Source organism: Felis catus, chromosome D4, assembly GCF_018350175.1.
Source record: "Felis catus isolate Fca126 chromosome D4, F.catus_Fca126_mat1.0, whole genome shotgun sequence".
NCBI classification, from domain to species: Eukaryota; Metazoa; Chordata; class Mammalia; order Carnivora; family Felidae; genus Felis; species Felis catus.
Genome location: NC_058380.1, coordinates 72579495 through 72598399, shown reverse-complemented (window position 1 = coordinate 72598399; position 18905 = coordinate 72579495). Strand labels below are relative to the sequence as shown.

The 18905-nt window shown below is 39.4% G+C and overlaps 1 protein-coding gene across 1 annotated transcript in view; it reads right to left on the bottom strand.

Annotated features, from left to right (window-relative positions):
* Positions 1-4211: 4211 nt before the first annotated feature.
* Positions 4212-18905, bottom strand: part of HSDL2 (hydroxysteroid dehydrogenase like 2) — a 69021-nt gene continuing 54327 nt past the window's right edge. The window contains exons 10-11 of the mRNA XM_003995758.6: positions 18427-18555; positions 4212-4501 (exon numbers count right to left, since the gene is read on the bottom strand). Coding sequence (XP_003995807.1) covers positions 4389-4501; positions 18427-18555 — 242 coding nt within the window. The 3' untranslated portion in view covers positions 4212-4388. The remainder of the gene's footprint in view (positions 4502-18426; positions 18556-18905) is intronic.

The window sequence follows — 18905 nt, the reverse complement described above, 5'->3', positions numbered from 1 at the left end:
ACAATAAGAAAACTCAATTTAAAAATGGGCCAAAGACCTTAATAGACAGCTTATTAAAGAAGATAGAGAGGCAAGGAAGCATGTGAAAAGATGTTCAGCATTGCAAACTAAAATGAGATACCATTACACACCTGTTAGAATGGCCAAAATCCGGGGTGGCTGGTCCGACTTTGGCTCAGGTCATGATCTCGAGGTCCGTGAGTTCGAGCCCCGCGTCGGGCTCTGTGCTGATACCTCAGAGCCTGGAGCCTGTTTCGGATTCTGTGTCTCCCTCTCTCTGTGCCCTGTCTCTGTCTCTGCTCTGTGTCTGTCTCAAAAATAAATAGGGGCGCCTGGGTGGCTCCGTCGGTTAAGCGGCCGACTTCGGCTCAGGTCACGATCTCGCGGTTCGCGAGTTCAAGCCCCGCGTTGGGCTCTGGGCTGACAGCTCAGAGCCTGGAGCCTGTTTAGGATTCTGTGTCTCCCTCTCTCTGACCCTCCCCCGTTCATGCTCTGTCTCTGTCTCAAAACTAAATGAACGTTAAAAAATAAATAAATAAATAAATAAATAAATAAATAAATAAATAAATAAACATTAAAAAAAAAAATTAAAGGGGCGCCTGGGTGGCGCAGTCGGTTAAGCGTCCGACTTCAGCCAGGTCACGATCTCGCGGTTCGCGAGTTCAAGCCCCGCATCAGGCTCTGGGCTGATGGCTCAGAGCCTGGAGCCTGTTTCCGATTCTGTGTCTCCCTCTCTCTCTGCCCCTCCCCCGTTCATGCTCTGTCTCTCTCTGTCCCAAAAATAAATAAACATTGAAAAAAAAAATTAAAAAAAAAAAAAAAAAAGAATGGCCAAAATCCACAACACTGACCATACCAAATACTGAAGAGGATGTAGAAAACAGGAACACTAATTCATTGCCAGTGGGAATGCAAAATGGTACAGCCACTTTGGAAAACAGTTTGGCAGTTTCTTTTCTTTTTTTTAAGTTTATTTATTTTTTGAGAGAGAGAGAGGCAGAGAGAGAGGGAGAGAATCCCAAGCAGGCTCTGCACTGTTAGCTCAGAACCCAACTCAGAGCTCAAACTCACCAACTGTCCGTGAGATCATTAGTTGAGCCAAAATCAAAAGTCGGATGCCACCCATGCACCCCTTGGCAATTTCTTATAAAACTAAGCTTGCTACCATGTATTTTCTTTTGCACAATTTGCCACCCTAGAAACTCATTTTTTTTGGTATTATTTCTCTAAAAATGTATTTTCTTTTGTTAAGATGTTATATAAGCTCAAGTTCTAACCACCCCTTTGAGTTACTCATGTCTGAATACTCCCACGTATATTTGTAATGAACTTTTTTAAAAATATAATTTATTGTCAAATTGTGTAATGTACATGTTAATACACTTCTCTTTCTTTTTCTCTTAAGCTATCTTTTGTTAATCTAATTTACAAGGCTCCAACTGAGAACTTGATAGGCAGAGGAAAAAAAGACATTTTTCCTTCTGCTTAAGAGGCTCTTTATAAGAGGATTTGTTGAAATATAGGATTACTAGCAACAAACCATCTTCAAAATGTCTAAATAACTTCACTCGATCACTCACAAGCCCAGTGACCTTGATTTCCCTCCATACCTTTTAATTTCAGAAATAGGGTTCAACTGGTTGCTGGACAACACACAACATGGCCATTCAAAACTTACGGGAGGTTCCACAACTTCAATGCAGCTGATGGGTAAGAGCCAAAAAAAGGTAACAGGTGAATTCATCAAGGCATCTGGTGGATGTGGCAGAAGAAGGCTTCAGGAATCTAGGTGTGGCCACCTTTGTTTCTGACACAATACTGCAGATGGCTCAGAACTTCTTAGTGATAATGAGCACAAAGGGGCTGCAGATGACCTAACCCAACTTCCTCAATTAGAGATGTGAATACCAGGGCCCTTGTGAAAATACTTTTTCCTAATGTTCTAAAGCCTCAGTAAGCAAGTTCATGTTTGAGTGATCAGAACCCAGAACTCTTGTCTCACAAGATTTTCTACTTTTTATTTTCCCAAAGCTTTAACACACTTAGGAGAAGGCACAGAAAAGAGAAGTCTTTAATAAGCTTCAGTAAAGGGCGCCCGAGTGGCTCAATCGGTTAAGCCTCTGACTTCAGCTCAGGTCATGATCTCTCGGTTCCAGCCCTGCATCAGGCCCTGTGCAGACAGCTCAGAGCCTGGACCCTGCTTCAGACTCTGTCTCCTTCTCGCTCTCTGCCCCTCCCCCACTCACATTGTCTCTCTCTCTCCCTCAAAATGAACATTAAAAAAAATTAATAAACTTCAGCAGAAAACGAGTCTGCTGGCAACATCTGACCGGGATCTTCATGTAGCTAGAAATGACTGGCAGATGTAAAGGCAGTTGTGAGGCTGCCACCCCAAAGGCAATCCATCTGGGCTTCCTGAATGAGGAGGCAGTCTTCAGGTTCTATTCAACGATAATATCCTGGGAGGTTTTCATTGGATAGGGACTGTTAATTTTGGCTTTGGGCTAGTCTATTCCCATCTCTGATCAGGTTTCCTCATTTGTACTACACAGATAAATGCTTTTTAATATTATGATTCTATGGAATGCCACAATTAAGCTCAGTAATATTAGAAAATGTAAAATGAGAAGTAAAAGAATTACACCGAGCAAGTTTTTTTTTTTTTTTAAGTTTACTTATTTTGAGAGAGAAAGAGCCCAAGTGGAGGAGAGAAAGAAAGGGAGAGAGAGAGAGAATCCCAAGCAGGCTCTGTGCTGTCAGCACAGAGCCAGATGCGGGGCTTGAACTCACAAACCATGAGATCATGACCTGAGCTGAGACCAAGAGTCAGACGCTTAATCAATTGAGCCACCCAGGCATCTCTGAGCAAGAATTTTTAACATATGAAATGAAAGGAAAGGGTTGTTTCTTTTTTTTTTTTTATCCTTACCTTTTTAAAAAAAGAAAAACAAATCATTATTATTAGTTTGCTAGGGCTACGATAACAAAATACCACAGACCAGGTGGGTAAACCAACAGAAATCTTACAGTTCTGGAGAGCAGGAGTCTTGGTAGAAAGGCTTCTTCTGAGGCTTCTCTCCTTGGTTTACAGATGACTGCCTTTTTGCTGTTCCTCACATGGTCATTACTTTGTGTGTACGTCCCTGGTCTTTTATCTCCAAATTTCCTCTTCTTATAAGGAACCCAGTCAGACTGAATTAGAGCCCACCCTTAAAGTCTCATTCTAACTTAATCACTTCTTTAAAGGCCTTATCTCCAAGTACAGTCACATTCTGAGGTACTGGGATTAGGAATTCAACAAATGAGTTTGGAGCATGCAGTTCAGCCCGTAACAACCAACTATTTTAATGTTCTCATTTTAAAAGCTTTTATTTATTTTTAAGTAGTTTCTACACCCAATGTGGGGTTCGAACTCACGATCCCAAGATCAAGAGTCACGTGCTCCTCAGACCGAGTCAGCAAGGCATCCCTGATGTTCACTGTAAAATGCTGTGACCAAATGCATACTTCTGGGGAGAAATTATTTTATTTTAGGACATTATTACATACTTTAAAAAGAAAATACATACTATAATTACTTGAATTACATTAATAATATTTTACTATAGGTAACATACCTAGAAATCTAGTTAAAATGAAAAACTTTTTGTTTTATTAGTCTTCACAAATAATATTATTAAGTAGTTTATGTGATTTCTGTGAAAATGCACTGTAGATGATCTTTAATTTTTTTTTTTTCAACGTTTATTTATTTTTGGGACAGAGAGAGACAAGAGCATGAACGGGGGAGGGGCAGAGAGAGAGGGAGACACAGAATCGGAAACAAGCTCCAGGCTCTGAGCCATCAGCCCAGAGCCTGACGCGGGGCTCGAACTCACGGACCGCGAGATCGTGACCTGGCTGAAGTCGGACGCTCAACCGACTGCACCACCCAGGCGCCCCTAGATGATCTTCTTTAAAAAAAGTATATAAAAATCTAAAATATCATTCAGATTTCATTAGTATACAATCCAAAACTGAAAAGTTTAAAAGAGATTAGTCTCCTTTTATAAGGGAAAAAGTGTTGAAAAGAGCTAATTTTACTGCTGGGACCTGATTAGTTGCTCATAATAACTTTCCTAGAAAATAGTGAATGAAATTTAGAGCTCAGAGGGCAAAACTCACTAAATACAAAAGGCAGACTGTCTTAGAATTCCATGTAATGAAACTTATGTTAGCTAGCTGTTTTAATTACAATTTCAAGTCTTATAGATACAGAAATTCTATTTTTTCCAGAACAAACATGCATATCCTTATAACATGACAGAGAAGAAAACAGACAGATTTTTAACTGTTGAGCCCTTTTACTTTTTAAGCTTGGCAGTCAACAATTTTTTTTCCCTTTTCCTTCACAGCCTGGCATTCATCTGATTCATTAACTTCTCCAATTTGATTGCTAGGGCCATGTTTCCTTTAATCTTCAATTTCCCTGACATGAATGCCATTGTTGGTTTTAGTTTCCCTAAAATGAGAAAACGAGAGAAGGAAAAGCATCCATTAGTGCCCTTAGGGATATACCACTTCAAGAACACACATTATAAAAAGAATCTCCTTGAGTTCTATAAATCTCGGAAGCACACAAATTTCTATTCCATAATTTTTTTTATCAGTACCTTGGGAATCCCAATTCCTAGGCTTAGATGTTAAAAATATATTATAGTATGAGAGATAATGTAAAAACAACAATCAGCAAAAGATTATATCAAAAAGCTGAAGATGCAATATTTATATACAAGTTACAGTACATTAAAGGTACATCGCCCTCAGATGAATTATAGTAAACAAATCTACCTACTTTAGTTGATTTTCCAATCTACTAGTTCATTAATCTTTAGCATTTCAGGTTTATATTAAAAAAAATCAAATGTTGTAAATACATATGATATTCTTAAGAAATTATCATTAAAAATATAGGGTAGGGACAACAAAAGTGTTAGCAATATTTTAACCACAGAAATGCCAGGATGTAAAACCTGAGTATTAAAATGGAATTGTAGTTAATAACAACATAAAATAAACTGAAGCTCCACAGAGGGAGTGAACTTTTTATTTGCTACTCTTATTCCAGTGTTAGTACAGGGTCTGGCACATAGTGGAGTTAAGGAGGAAACTGAGGCTCTGAGAGGATTTTGACTTCCCCAATGTCACATAGCGTGTATATAATGGTATTGCAATTCAAAGCCAGGTGTTTCTGATTCTCATTTATCGTTTTCTGACCTACAGCATGCCAATTTATATATAGATCACATCTCCAGCAGGCACAGTATATGTCTGGTACATTAGTAAACTTCTACTGGGCCACACACAGACAGGATCTTTGTGTGGGTTGATGTATTTATATATATTGAGATATTAAATACCTTTAAATTCTTCTTTTTAAAAATTAGAAAACATATTTATTTTAGAGAGAGCATGGACGCACAAGCTGGGAAGAGGGTCAGAGGGAGGAAGGGAGGGCAGGGGAAGAGGGAGAGGGAGAGGGGGAGAGAGGGAGAGGGGGAGACAGGGAGAGAGGAGGAGAGGAGGAGAGGGGGAGAGGGGGAGAGAGGGAGAAGAGGGAGAGGGAGAGGGGGAGGGGGAGGGGGGAGGGGGGAGAGAGGGAGATGGGGAGAGAGGGAGACAGGGAGAGAAGGAGAGGGGGAGAGGGGGAGAGGGGGAGAGAGGGAGAGAGAGAGAGAGAGGGAGAGAGAGAATCTTAAGCAGGCTCCATGCTCAGTGCAGAGACTGATGTGGCACTAGATCCCACAACCCTGGGACTCATGATTTTGGCCAAAATCAAGAGTCAGATGCTCGACTGACAGAGCCACAGGCATACCAAAACACCTTTAAATTATTCTATGTAGGGGTTGTAACACAATATTATAGATTGCTTAGGGATAGAAAGAATCAAGTCTAATTCTTTTACTTTAATGAATAAACTGAGCTGTGCAACCTTCTATGGAAATGTGATGTTAAAATACCAACATTTACAAATAAATAAATAAAGGATAATTTTTATTTACATTGAGGATACTGGAAAATCTGGGGTTTTTTTTAATGTTTATTTATTTTTGAGAGAGAGAGCCCAAGCAGGGGAAGGGAAAAGGGAGGGGGACAGAGGATCCGAAGCAGGCTCTGTGCTGACAGCAGAGAGCCCAATGTGCGGCTTGAACTCACAAACTGTGAGATCATGACTTGAGCCTGAAGTCAGATGCTTAACCGACTGAGCCACTGAGGCGCCCCGATCTTTGTTCTTTAAAGGAACAGAACAGGGGCGCCTGGGTGGCTCAGTCGGTTAAGCGGCCGACTTCGGCTCAGTCATGATTTCACGGTCCGTGAGTTCGAGCCCCGCGTCGGGCTCTGTGCTGACAGCTCAGAGCCTGGAGCCTCTTTCAGATTCTGTGTCTCCCTCTCTCTGACCCTCCCCTGTTCATGCTCTGTCTCTCCCTGTCTCAAAAACAAAACAAAACAAAACAAAACAAAACAAAAAAACGTTAAAAATAAATTAAAAAATGAACAGAACAGCTCTCTGGAAACCTACAATCACTGACATCTAGGTGCCCTTCAGCTAAAAAATTGGCTCCCTGTTCTGTCACCCTCCAGTGGAACCTACTAGTCCTCAAGCCCTATTCACACATACGCAGCTTCCAACCAGCTTTATGGAGACTTGCCTATAAAGATGAATAGACATCATTAAAAAAAAAAATTAAAGGGGCGCCTGGGTGGCTCAGTTGGTTGAGCATCCGACTTCAACTCAGGTCATGATCTCATGGCTTGTGAGTTCAAGCCCCGCATCAGGCTCTGTGCTGACAGCTCAGAGCCTGGAGCCTGCTTCGGATTCTGTGTCTCCCTCTCTCTCTGCCCCTCCCCCACTCATGTTCTGTCTCTCTCTCTCAAAAATAAATAAACATTAAAAAAAAAAAAAAAAAAAAAGGAGCGCCTGGGTGGCTCAGTCAGTTGGGTGTCCAACTTCGGCTCAGGTCATGATCTCACGGTCTGTGCTGACGCTCAGAGCCTGGAGCCTGCTTCAGATTCTGTGTCTCCCTCTCTCTGACCCTCCCCAGCTCACACTGTCTAATCTCTCTCTCAAAAATAAATAAACATTAAAAACAATTAAATAAAAAAGAATGGACATCAAGTGGAGACAACAAAACACACAGGTAAAAGCCATCTGGAGGAAACAAAGTGAGGCACTGAAGAAAACTCAAACAAAGTAAGTGAAAAATAAAAAAATTCCATAATTCATGTCCTTATTGTTAAGAGAAGACATAACAACGATGTATTAAGAACAGAATGCTAGAGAAAGGGGGAAGAACAAAGCAACTTAAAGGGGTAGGGGAGGAAAATGAGAGGGAAGGGAGAGAAGCAGCAGCAGAAGGCGAACAAAATGGGATTGAGTGAGTAGGAAGGGGACGGTAAGAGAAGAAACAATGACTGGAATTTAAGAAGCAAAACAGGTGAACAGATGAGAAGGGGGGGAAATAAAAGAGAGGGAAACAAACCATAAGAGACTCTTAATGATAGAGAACAAACTGATGTTGATGGAGGGAGGTGGGGAGGGGATGGGATAGACTGGTGATGGGCATTAGGAAGGGCACTTGTTGGGATGAGCACTGGGTGTTGTATGTGAGTGACGAATCACTCCTGAATTCTACTCCTGAAACCAATACTGCACTGTATGTTAACTAACTAGAATTCAAATTCAAATTTGAAAAGATAAAATAAATTAATGAAATTAAAAAAAAAAACAATGACAACAAAGGTGAATGCCTGGAAATTAAAAAGTTGACAGATAATACTAAAGTACAATAGGAAAGAGGCACTTGCAGATCTCTGGTCACAGAAGTCAACTCTCTATTGCAACCATCCCCCTCCCATTGCAAAAGTCTCTCTCCATGCACCACCCCCAAAAACAGTCTTTCCAAATTAAGTTTCTTCTTACTATATAAAAAAAAGAAAATAGTTCAAAATAGGAAGGTGAATCAATTTCCCAAAAAATAAAAAGGTTACACACTCACAAAATACTACCTCTTCTGTATCCTTTCTCGTGAAGCTACTGGAGAATGTGTGCCAGCCACCAAAAGAGGATGTAAGCCAAGAAAAAACATGAGACACAGGAAAAAAGAGGTTCAGTGCTGGAGAGAGTTAAAAATTTCTAGGATCACAGCTGCGTGGCAGGCTTAATGAGCCTATCTGTCTATTATAACAAGACAAAGGGCTCCAGGAAAAAAGTAGACTGACAGGTAATCCGACACAACTGGCACAGTGGAAAAGTGTATCAAAAGGTTGTGGGAAGAGAGCATAGGAAGATTTTGCTCAGTTTCTTTACACCTATTCTAATGGGGAAAAATAGGGCAATTATTATGTCCAGGAAAAAGAAAAGTTCTGAGAGGAAACATAATAATAGTATACTATTTGACTCAGCAGGAAGCTACATCAGAATCATAATTATTTCAACAAACACAGAGTATTGACTTAAGCAAAAATGGTGATATAATTAATTGGGAGGATGGGAGAGGGGGAGGTAAAGCAAAATCAAGGTGCTATAAAGAGAACTTAAATCCCACCTGCCAGTCTTTACTGAATCTAAACAAAACAGCATTAAGTATACATCTAACATTGAGAAATGTGATCGCATTGAAAAATGTGGAGTTAGATAATGAAAGAAATACCAAAAATACCTGAAGCAGATCACCTCTGTGGAGAAAAAGGGGGAAAGGCCAAAGAAAACTTTTTGAAGATATATACTTTGGAGGCGCCTGGGTGGCTTAGTCGGTTAAGCATCTAACTTCGGCTCAGGTCATGATCTCGAGGTTCCCGGGCAAGCCCCATGTCAGGCTTGCTTGTCAGCAAAAAGTCTGCTTCAGATCCTCTCTTTCCCTCTCTCTCTGCCTCTCCCCCACTCTCACACGGTCTCTCTCTCTCTCAAAAAAAAATACACATACACTTTGGGGCACCTGTCTCAGTTGGTGGAGCATGCAACTTTTCGATCTTGGGGTCACGAGTTCAAGCCCCATGTTAATTTTTTTTTAATTAAACATTTTTTAATTAAAAAAATAAAAATATATACTTTTAAAAACTGAGGTGAAATTCAGAGGATACAAAATTAACCCTTTTATTATTTTAAAAAATTTTTTAATGTTTATTTATTTTTGAGAGAGAGAGAGACAGAGTGTGAGTGGGGGAGAGGCAAAGAGAGAGAGGGACACAGAATCAGAAGCCGGCTCCAGGCTCCAAGCAGTCAGCACAGAGCCCATTGCGGGGCTCAAACTCCTGGACAGCGAGATAATGATCTGAGCTGAAGTCAGCCACGTAACCAACTGAGCCATCTAAGCACCCCAAAATTAATCCTTTTAAAGTGAACAATTCAAGGGAGGTGGGTAGGAGATGGGCTAGATGGGTGATGGGTACTAAGCAGGGCACTTGTGACAAACACTGGGTGTTTTATGTAAGTGATGAATCACTGAATTCTATTCCTGAAACCAATATTGCACTGTATGTTTAACAGAAATTTAAATTAAAAAAAGAAAAAAATAAAGTGAACAATTCAGCATTTAAGTACAGTCACAGTGTTGTACAACCACCACCTCTATCTAGTCCCAGAACATTTCTATCACCCCAAAAGGAAACCTACATCCATTATGCATTCACAGTTCCCCTTCCTTCTAGGCCCTGGCAACCACCAATCAGCTTTCTGTCTCCATGGATTTACCTATTCCAGTGTATTACATAAAAGGATTCATGTAATATGTGATCTTTTGTGTCTGGCTTCTTTCACTTATTTAAGTTTTCAAGGTTCATCCACATTCTACAATGAATCAGTACTTCATTTCTTTTTATGGCTGAATAATATTTGTTTATCCATTCATCTGTTAATGGACATCTGGGTAGTTTCCAACTTTTGGCTACTGTGAATAGAGCTGATATGAACATGAGTATACACGTATTTGAGAGTCTACTTTCTTTTGAATATAGGCGTGGAAATGCTGGGTCATATGGTAATTCTTAGGGTTTTTTTTAATGTTTATTTATTTTTGAGAGAGAGAGAGAGACAGAGCGTGAGTTTTGAGAGGAGGGACAGAGAGAGAGGAAGACACAGAATCCGAAGCAGGCTCCAGGTTCTGAGCTGTCAGCACAGAGTGCAACGTGGGGCTAGAACTCACAACCGTGAGATCATGACCTGAACTGAAGTCGGACGCTCTACCAACTGAGCCACCCAGGCACCCCATATGGTAATTCTGTATTAATTTTACCCGTATATCTATGGTCAACTAATCTTTAACAAGGTTGCCAAGACCATTCAATGGGAAAAGAATAGTCCACTTAACAAATGGTGCTGGGAAAACTGGATATCCACACGTAAGCAAATGAAGTTGGGCTCCTACTTCACACCATACATAAATATTAATTCAAAATGGATTGGAGGCCTTGGGGAGCCTACATGGCTCAGTCGGTTAAGCGTCCTACTTTGGCTCAGGTCACAATATCGTGGTCTGTGAATTCAAGCCCCGCCTCAGGCTCAGTCCTGACAGCTGGAGCCTGCTTCGGATTCTGTGTCTCCGTTTTTCTGCCCCTACCCCGCTCGCGTTCTGTCTGTCTCTCTCTCTCAAATGAATAAAACATTAAAAAAAATGGATTGGAGGCTTAAATATGAGAGCTAAATCTAAAAACCCTCAGGGATGCTTGCGTGGCTCAGGCCTCAGGCATTTAAGTGACTAACGCATGGTTTCAGCTCAAGTCATGATCTCACAGTTTTTATGTTTGGGCCCTGTGTTGGGCTCTGTGCTGACAGCATGGAGCCTGCTTGGGATTCTCTGTCTCCCACTCTCTGCCCATCCTCTGCTCATACTCTCTCTCTCTCAAAAATAAATAAACATTAAAAAAAAAAGTGAAAAGATAACTCCCCAAAATTGGGAGAACATATCTGCAAATAATGTATTTCATAAACAATATCTTCTTTATACCTGGAATGCATAGAGAATACTTATGTTAAATAGAGAAAGTCTTTTTTTGTTGTTGCTTTTTTTTTAATGTTTGTTTATTTTGAGAGAGAGAGACAGAGAGAAAGAGCACTTGAGCAGGGGGGAGAGAGAGAAAGAGACAGAGAATCCCAAGCAGACTCCATGCTGTCAGTGCAGAGCCTGATGAGGGCTCAAACTCACAAACCACGAGATTATGACCTGAGCCAAAATCAAGAGTCAGATGCTGAACCGAATGAGCCACCCAGGTACCCCTGGAATATATAAAGAATCCTTAAAACACAGTAAAAAAAAAAAAAGGGGGGGGTGCCTGGGTGGCTCAGTGGGTTGAATGTCTGACTCTTGATTTCGGCCCAGGTCATGATCCCCGGGTCATGGGATCGAGTCCCACATCAGGCTCTGTGCTGAGCATGGAGCCCGTTTAAGGTTCTCTTTCTCTCTCCCTCTACCCCTCTCCCCCATCTCTCTCTCTCTAGGATGGAAAAAAATAATAATAAAAACCAACTAAAAAAAAAAAGACACCCAATTAAAATGTGCAAAGGACCTGAAGAGACATTTCTTCAAGGAAGATGAACATATAACCAATAAGCACATGAAAAAATGCTGAATATCATTAGTCATTAGGAAACTGCAAATCAAAACCACAACGTGGTATCACTTCACACCCACCAGGATGGCTATTAAAACAAAAACAAAAACAACAAGTGCTGGTAAGGGCAAGAATGCAAAGAAACAGAAGCCTTCATAACACTGCTAGTAGGAATGTAAATGGTACAGCTGCTGTGGAAAACAGTTTGGCAGTTCTTCAGAGAGTTAAACATAGAATTACCACATGACCCAGCAATACAAGAGAAATGAAAACGTAAGTCCACTCAGACACTTGGACACATATGTTTATAGCAGCATTACTCACAACAGCCAAACAGTAGAAACAACCCAAACGTCTGTTAACAGTGAAAGGATAAACTAGTTATGGCGTATCTCTATGATGGAATACTATTCAGTCATAAAAAGCAATGAAGTATTGATATAAGCTACAACTTAGATGAACCTTGAAAACATTATGCTAAGTAAAAGAAGCTACACACAAAGGTTACCTGTTGCGTGATCCCATTTATGTGAACTATCCAGAATAGGCAAATCCATAGAGAGCAAGAGAGAAAGCATTATTAGTGGTTGCTAGGGGATGGAGAAGGCTGGAATGAAAAGTGTTACTTAAATGGTATGGAGTGTACTGGGTGTTGTATGGAAACCAATTTGACAATAAATTTCATATATTGAAAAAAAATAAAAAATAAATAAAAATAAATAAAACAAACAAAAAAAATGGTATGGAGTGTTCTTCTGGGGTGATGAATATGCTTTGAAACTGAAGGGAAATGCTGGTTGCACAGCATTGTGTATTCACTAAATTAAATGCCACTGAACTGTACACTTTAAAATGGTTAACTGTATGTCAAATGAATTTCATCTCCACTAAAGAAAAGAGAAAGTACTGATACGTGCTACATCAAGAATGAAATTTGAGGGGCAGCTGTGTGGCTCAGTCGGTTAAGCATCCAACTTCAGCTCAGGTCATGATCTCACGATTCGTGAGTTCGAGCCCTGTGTCGGGCTCTGTGCCGACAGCTTGGAGCCTGGAGTCTGTTTTGGATTCTGTGTCTCCCTCTCTCTCTGCCCCTCCCTGACTTGCACTCTGTCTCTCTCAAAAATAAATAAACATTAAAAAAAATTCTTTTTAAATTAAACTCGAACACATGCTAAAAGGAAAAACAGGCTGAAAGAAGCCAGTCACAAGCAAATCAACATTATACTATTCTGTTCATATGAAAGTTCGGATTAGAAATCTATAGAGACAAAAAGTAGATTAGTGGTTGCTTAGGAGTGAAGGTAGGTAGATGGGGATATGGGGTTAACAGCTAATGGGTATGGGGTTTCTTTTTGAGGTGATGAAAATGTTCTGAAAGTAACTGTGGTGATGGTTGCAAATATCTGTGACTATGCTAAAAACTATTTAACTGTACACTTTAAATGGATGAATTGTACAGTATGTGTATTATTCCTCAATAAAGCTTTAAAAAATAAAAGCTATTGTTATATATAACAATAAATTGAATTAATAATTTAAAATTTTCCCACAAAAAATCTCAGGGCTAAATGGCTGCACTGGTTTTTCACAGGATATAAAATTAATACACAAAATTAATTATATTTATGTACAGTAGGAACAGATCATTCAAAAATAAAATTAAAGACAATAATTCCATTCACAACAGCATAAAGAAGAATGAAATACTTTGAAAAAAAAGCATGAACCGTAAAAGAAAGAAATGATGGATTAGACTTTATCAAAACTAACAAACTTTTGTAATTCAAAAGACACCGTTAAGAAAATGAAAACTCAGACTGAGAGAAAATATTGGCAAATCACATGCATCTAGAATTTATAAAAAAATTTTAACAATCTAACAATAAAATGCTAAGTCAATTCAAAGACGAGCAAAAGTTTTGTTTTTTTAATTTTTTTTTAATGTTTATTTATTTTTGAGACAGAGAGAGACAGAGCATGAATGGGGGAGGTTCAGAGAGAGGGAGACACAGAATCTGAAATAGGCTCCAGGCTCTGAGCTGTCAGCACAGAGCCCGACGTGGGGCTCAAACTCACGGACCGTGAGATCATGACCTGAGCTGAAGTCAGACACTTAACCGACTGAGCCACCCAGGTGCCCCTGCAAAAGTTAATCAAATGCATATATCCATTAAGCAGATGGAAAGATGCTCAACATTAAGAAAATACAAATTAAAGTCACAAAGATGTACCACCACACACTTACTAGAATGGCTATAGTACCAAAGACAGGGCCATGTGTAACAACACAGATAAACCTAAACATAGAAAGACAAATATGGATCTCACTTATATGTGGAACCCAGAAGCAGAGAATAAAATGGTGGTTGGCAGGGGTTGGGAGTAAGAGAAATAGGGAGATGTTGGTCAAAGAGTACAAACTTTCAGTTACAAGATGAATAATTCCTGGGGATCCAATGTAGAGCATGATGCTACAGTTAATAAAACTGCATTGTATATGTGAAATTTGCTAAGAGTAGATCTAAGAGTAGATCTTTTTTTTTTTTTTAAGTAGGCTTCACACCCAGTGTGAGCCCAATGCAGGGCTTGAACTCACGACCCTGAGATCAAGACCTGAGCTAAGATCAAGAGTTGGGTGCTTACCTGTTGGGATGAGCACTGGGTGTTGTATGGAAACCAATCTGACAAGAAATTTCATATTAAAAGAAAAAAGAAAAAAAGAGTTGGATGCTTAACCAACTAAGCCACCCTGGCACCCCACTAAGGGTAGATCTTAAGTGTTCTCACTACACACACAAGGAAGTTAACCATGTAAGATGATCAATGTGTTAATTAGCTTGATTATAGTAACTTAACAATGTGTGTGTGTGTGTGTGTATATATATAAAAAATCATCCTGTTTTATACCTTAAATAGTCTTTGTCAAGTATACCTCAATAAAGCTGTAAAAGAAAAAAAAGCCACTAATAAGTATTGGTGAGGATTTGGAGAAACTGGAGCCTTCACACATTGCTAATGAGAATGTAAAATCAGTGCAGCTACTTTAGCAAACAGTCTGGTAGTTTTTGAAAAAGTTTTATATACAGAAACTTTACAGTTCCACTCTTAGGAATCTATCTAAGAGAAATGAAAATATATATCCACCCAAATACATGTATGACAATATTTGGAGCAGCATTATTCACAAAAGGCAAAAACTTGAAGTAACCCAAAACCAGCTGGTGAGCAGACAAATAATATGTAGTACAGCCATACAGCAGAATGTTATTCAGCAATAAAAAGGAACTGAACTATTGATAAATACTATGACATGAATGGATGAATCTCAAAAGCCTCATGGTAAGTGAAATAAGCCAGATACAAAAGGCTATATATACTATTTGATTTCATTTAATATCTAGAAACAGCAAATCTGTAGAGACAGAAAGCAAATCAGTAGTTGGCTAGCTGGGAGTAAAAATGGGGACTGACTACAAAGAGACATGAGAGAATTTTCTGGGGTGATGAAAATGTTCTCAAACTGGATTGTTAGTGATGGTTGTACAGCTCTATGAATCTACTAAAAACTACGTACTACACTCATACTGGGTGGATTTAATGATATATAAATTATATTTCAATAATACTGTTTATAAAAATAACTTTTAAAAAATTGCTAGTAAGCACAATATCCTATATAGAATCTCTCTTCCCATATATTAACCAGGTAATCTTGTACAATTTATTTCCTTTCTATTATAATGTTTTACCATACAGTGGCCTCTACTGGCCAAAAGGAGAGATTTTGATTAGTTGCTTAAAAATCACTAGTTGCTTAAAGTTTTTATATTTATAATGTATCTGCTATATAAATTAGGTCAGGAATGGTTATGGTTTCTTAAAAGAGAAACCATATTAAGATATAAGGGCTGGGGCACCTGGGTGGCTCAGTGGGTTAAGCATCCAACTTCAGCTCAGGTCATGATCTCACAGTTCACAAGTTCAAGCCCCTCCTCCAGCTCTCTGCTGTCAACACAGAGCCCACTTCGGATCCTCTGTCTGTCTCTCTCTGCCCCTCCCCTGTTGTTCCCCCCACCTCAAAATAAATAAATAAATAAATAAACTTAAAAAACCAAAGATATAAGGTCTAAATTGTGCCCAAAGGAAAGCAGATGGGATAGAGTAGGAATGAAAGAACCTAAGAAGCAGAAGCAAACTCACTGTTGCTATAAAAGAAACCTTGTAAGAATACTTTTTTTTTTAACGTATTTATCTGACTGATCTTTCCTAGTCAATCCAAAGACACATTCACAGAAAGATAAATGGGAAGCCCATTATTACAGGTTTATGATACATAAATAAAATGTAAATTAAAGTCGCCGCCTGACTCTTTCACCTTTGGAAGGCAGAGTAACATGATGATTAAAAAAGCATGAGTAAAGAGTTAGCCTGGATTCAAATTTCGGCTTCAACATTTCCTCACTATGTGACTTTGGGTTTATGATTTAATTCATCAATGCCTCAGTCTCCATTTTTATAAAATGGAGAAAATATTTTATCTCAAAGCATTTTTCGGAGTATTGTTCATCTCATAGTAACCATACAATGCATATAATGCATATAATTATTGTTATTTAAATTTAGAAATTGACAGTAAATTTTTTTAATTTTAACATTTATTTATTTTTGAGACAGAGAGAGACAGAGCATGAGCAGGGGAGGGTCAGAGAAAGAGGGAGACACAGAATCCGAAACAGGCTCCAGGCTCTGAGCTGTCAACCCAGAGCCCGATGCGGGGCTCGAACTCACGGACCGTGAGATCATGACCTGAGCCGAAGTCGGACGCCCAACTGACTGAGCCACCCAGGCGCCCCGATAGTAAATTTTTAAATCATCTTTAAGTTCAAAATATTACTTATTTATAAGGTGCAAATTTGCCAACATTTACTGATCATCTAGTATGTACAAAGCACTTTAAGTTTTATAAGGAAATAGCTGTTGGAATACTAAAACGCTAAAAACACTATTGAAAATGACTAAAGAGAGGGGTGCCTGGGTGACTCAGTCGGTTAAGCGTCTGACTTCGGCTCAGGTCATGATCTCACGGTTTGTCGGTTCGAGCTCCATGGCAGGTTCTGTGCTGACATCTCAAAGCCTGGAGTCTAATTCAGATTCTGTATCTCCCTCTCTCTCTGCCCCTCCCCCACTCGCACTCTCTCTCAAAAATAAACAAATATTTAAAAAAATAAAAATAAATAAAATGACTAAAGACATAACTATTCATTAACACTGAAAGATGGTATATTAGTGAAAAAGATTACCAAACAGTAGTAATGCTATAATCCTGTTTTTATAAGCACATATGTGTATTTTTTATTTTTGAAAAACACAATTTTTCTTTAAATGTTTATTTATTTTTGAGACAGACAGAACGCAAATGGGTTAGGGGCAGAGAGAGAGGGAGACACAGAATCCGAAGCAGGCTCCAGGCTCCGAGCTGTCAGCACAGAACCCAACAAGGGGCTCTAACTCACGAGCTGGGAGATCATGACCTGAGCCAGTCAGATGCTCAACTGACTGAGCCACCCAGGCACCCCGAAAAACACGATTTTTTAAAAATATTTATTTATTTTTGAGAGAGTGAGAGACAGCGAGTGCAAAGTGGGGGGAAGGCAGAGAGAGACACAGAATGTGACGCATGCTCCAGGCTCTGACCTGTCAGCACAGAGCCAGATGCAGGGCTTGAACCCACGAACCGAGACATCATGACCTGAGCTGAAGTTGGATGCTTAACGAACTGAGCCACCCAGGGGACCCATGTGTGAGTATTTATATACTCACTCACAGAAATATATATGACTCTAAATCAAAATCAACTGATGGTCATTTCTTAGTAGTGTGATAAAGAAGTATTTTTATTTTGCTTTTTCTTAAGTGTAAGTGTATTTTCTGATTTTTGTACCATGGATATTTACTACTACTGTAAAAAAAAAAAAAAAAAGGAAAAGTTGAAGGGACCTCAACCATTAGTAACACACACAGATTGGCTCATAAAGTATGTAGGCCATCAGCACCCTGGATTGGAGATGGAAAGCAAGACCTAGAAGGCACGGAGTATGCACTGTGATCTTCAATTTATGAAGATTAAAACAGAGCAAAGAATGAATAACACTTATAGATCATTAAGTGAATCTTTTTGATTAGAATGTTGTAACGGTTTAAAGTGTTGTTTCTAAAAAATACATGTGATAATTACTGTTTGGAGTAGTGTTCTAAGAGTAGAAAATTGAAAAAATACCCTTAAAGTTTTCTGGCACAGTTAAGAGGTACACGAGCAGAGTAGAAAACTACGAAGAAGATTCTCCTGGTTAGGGATGCCACAGAAAGCAGGCTCATGGGGCCATGGGAGAGGGCCACTGTTTCCTATTACAGTCACGGCAAGATTGAAATATGACCTTACTCTCAACAAATGGGCTGCAGCTGAGTGCAGCACCTTTGGTGTCCCAGGTGTTCTCAGAAAGGGTTTCTTAGTTCAACTAGTACAAATAAAGCCCACCTACAAGTCCCCTTGAATTACGTCTCTGTTCCTAATATTATCTTTGGGCTTCTCAGCCATGAAAAAAAGGAAATTCTGACTTCTACTTCCCACTTGTTGGCTGAAGTAGAAGGGGCAGGAGAGGTTAGTCGTAAGAGTAGGTACCAAACAGTAAGAATCACCTTCTGCAGACTATGTGCTCTTCAACATCAATAGTCGCTAAGGGTCTGCAGCTACAAAAACAAGTCTTGATTATTTGGAAAGGAATCAAGTTGGAACTAAAGTCTCCTTAAACACTCAGTAAATTCATAAAATTGAAAACTCACCTGAAAACATTTTTACAAAATCATCAGTAGACATACTCATCACCACATCTGCCTGATGAGAGGGCTCTCCATATCCAACGTTTCCACCTTTGCTTTTAAGATCAAGAAACCACGTTCCACCATCTTCACCTACACAAAATATAAAGATGTAGAAATAAATGCCAAAGTAGCCCTGTTCTTCTTAAACTTAATAACTGCTACAGTTAAAATAAATGCTCTTTTCCAGGTTAAAACCCTCAGGCCTCTATCAAATTCAGCAAATATCCATTAAGTACTCACATGCCAGGCACTAGGCTAGGCTCTGAATACTCCGCAGTAACATGGTTCTTACACAAGAAGTGGAAGGTTAATGTGGAGTCAGGCAAGACCAGCGGAAGGTGATATTTAAAAGTCAGGTAAGTGGGTGCCTAGGTGGCTCCGTCAGTTAAGTATCCAGCTCAGGTCATGATCTCACAGTTCATGAGATGGAGCCCTGTGTC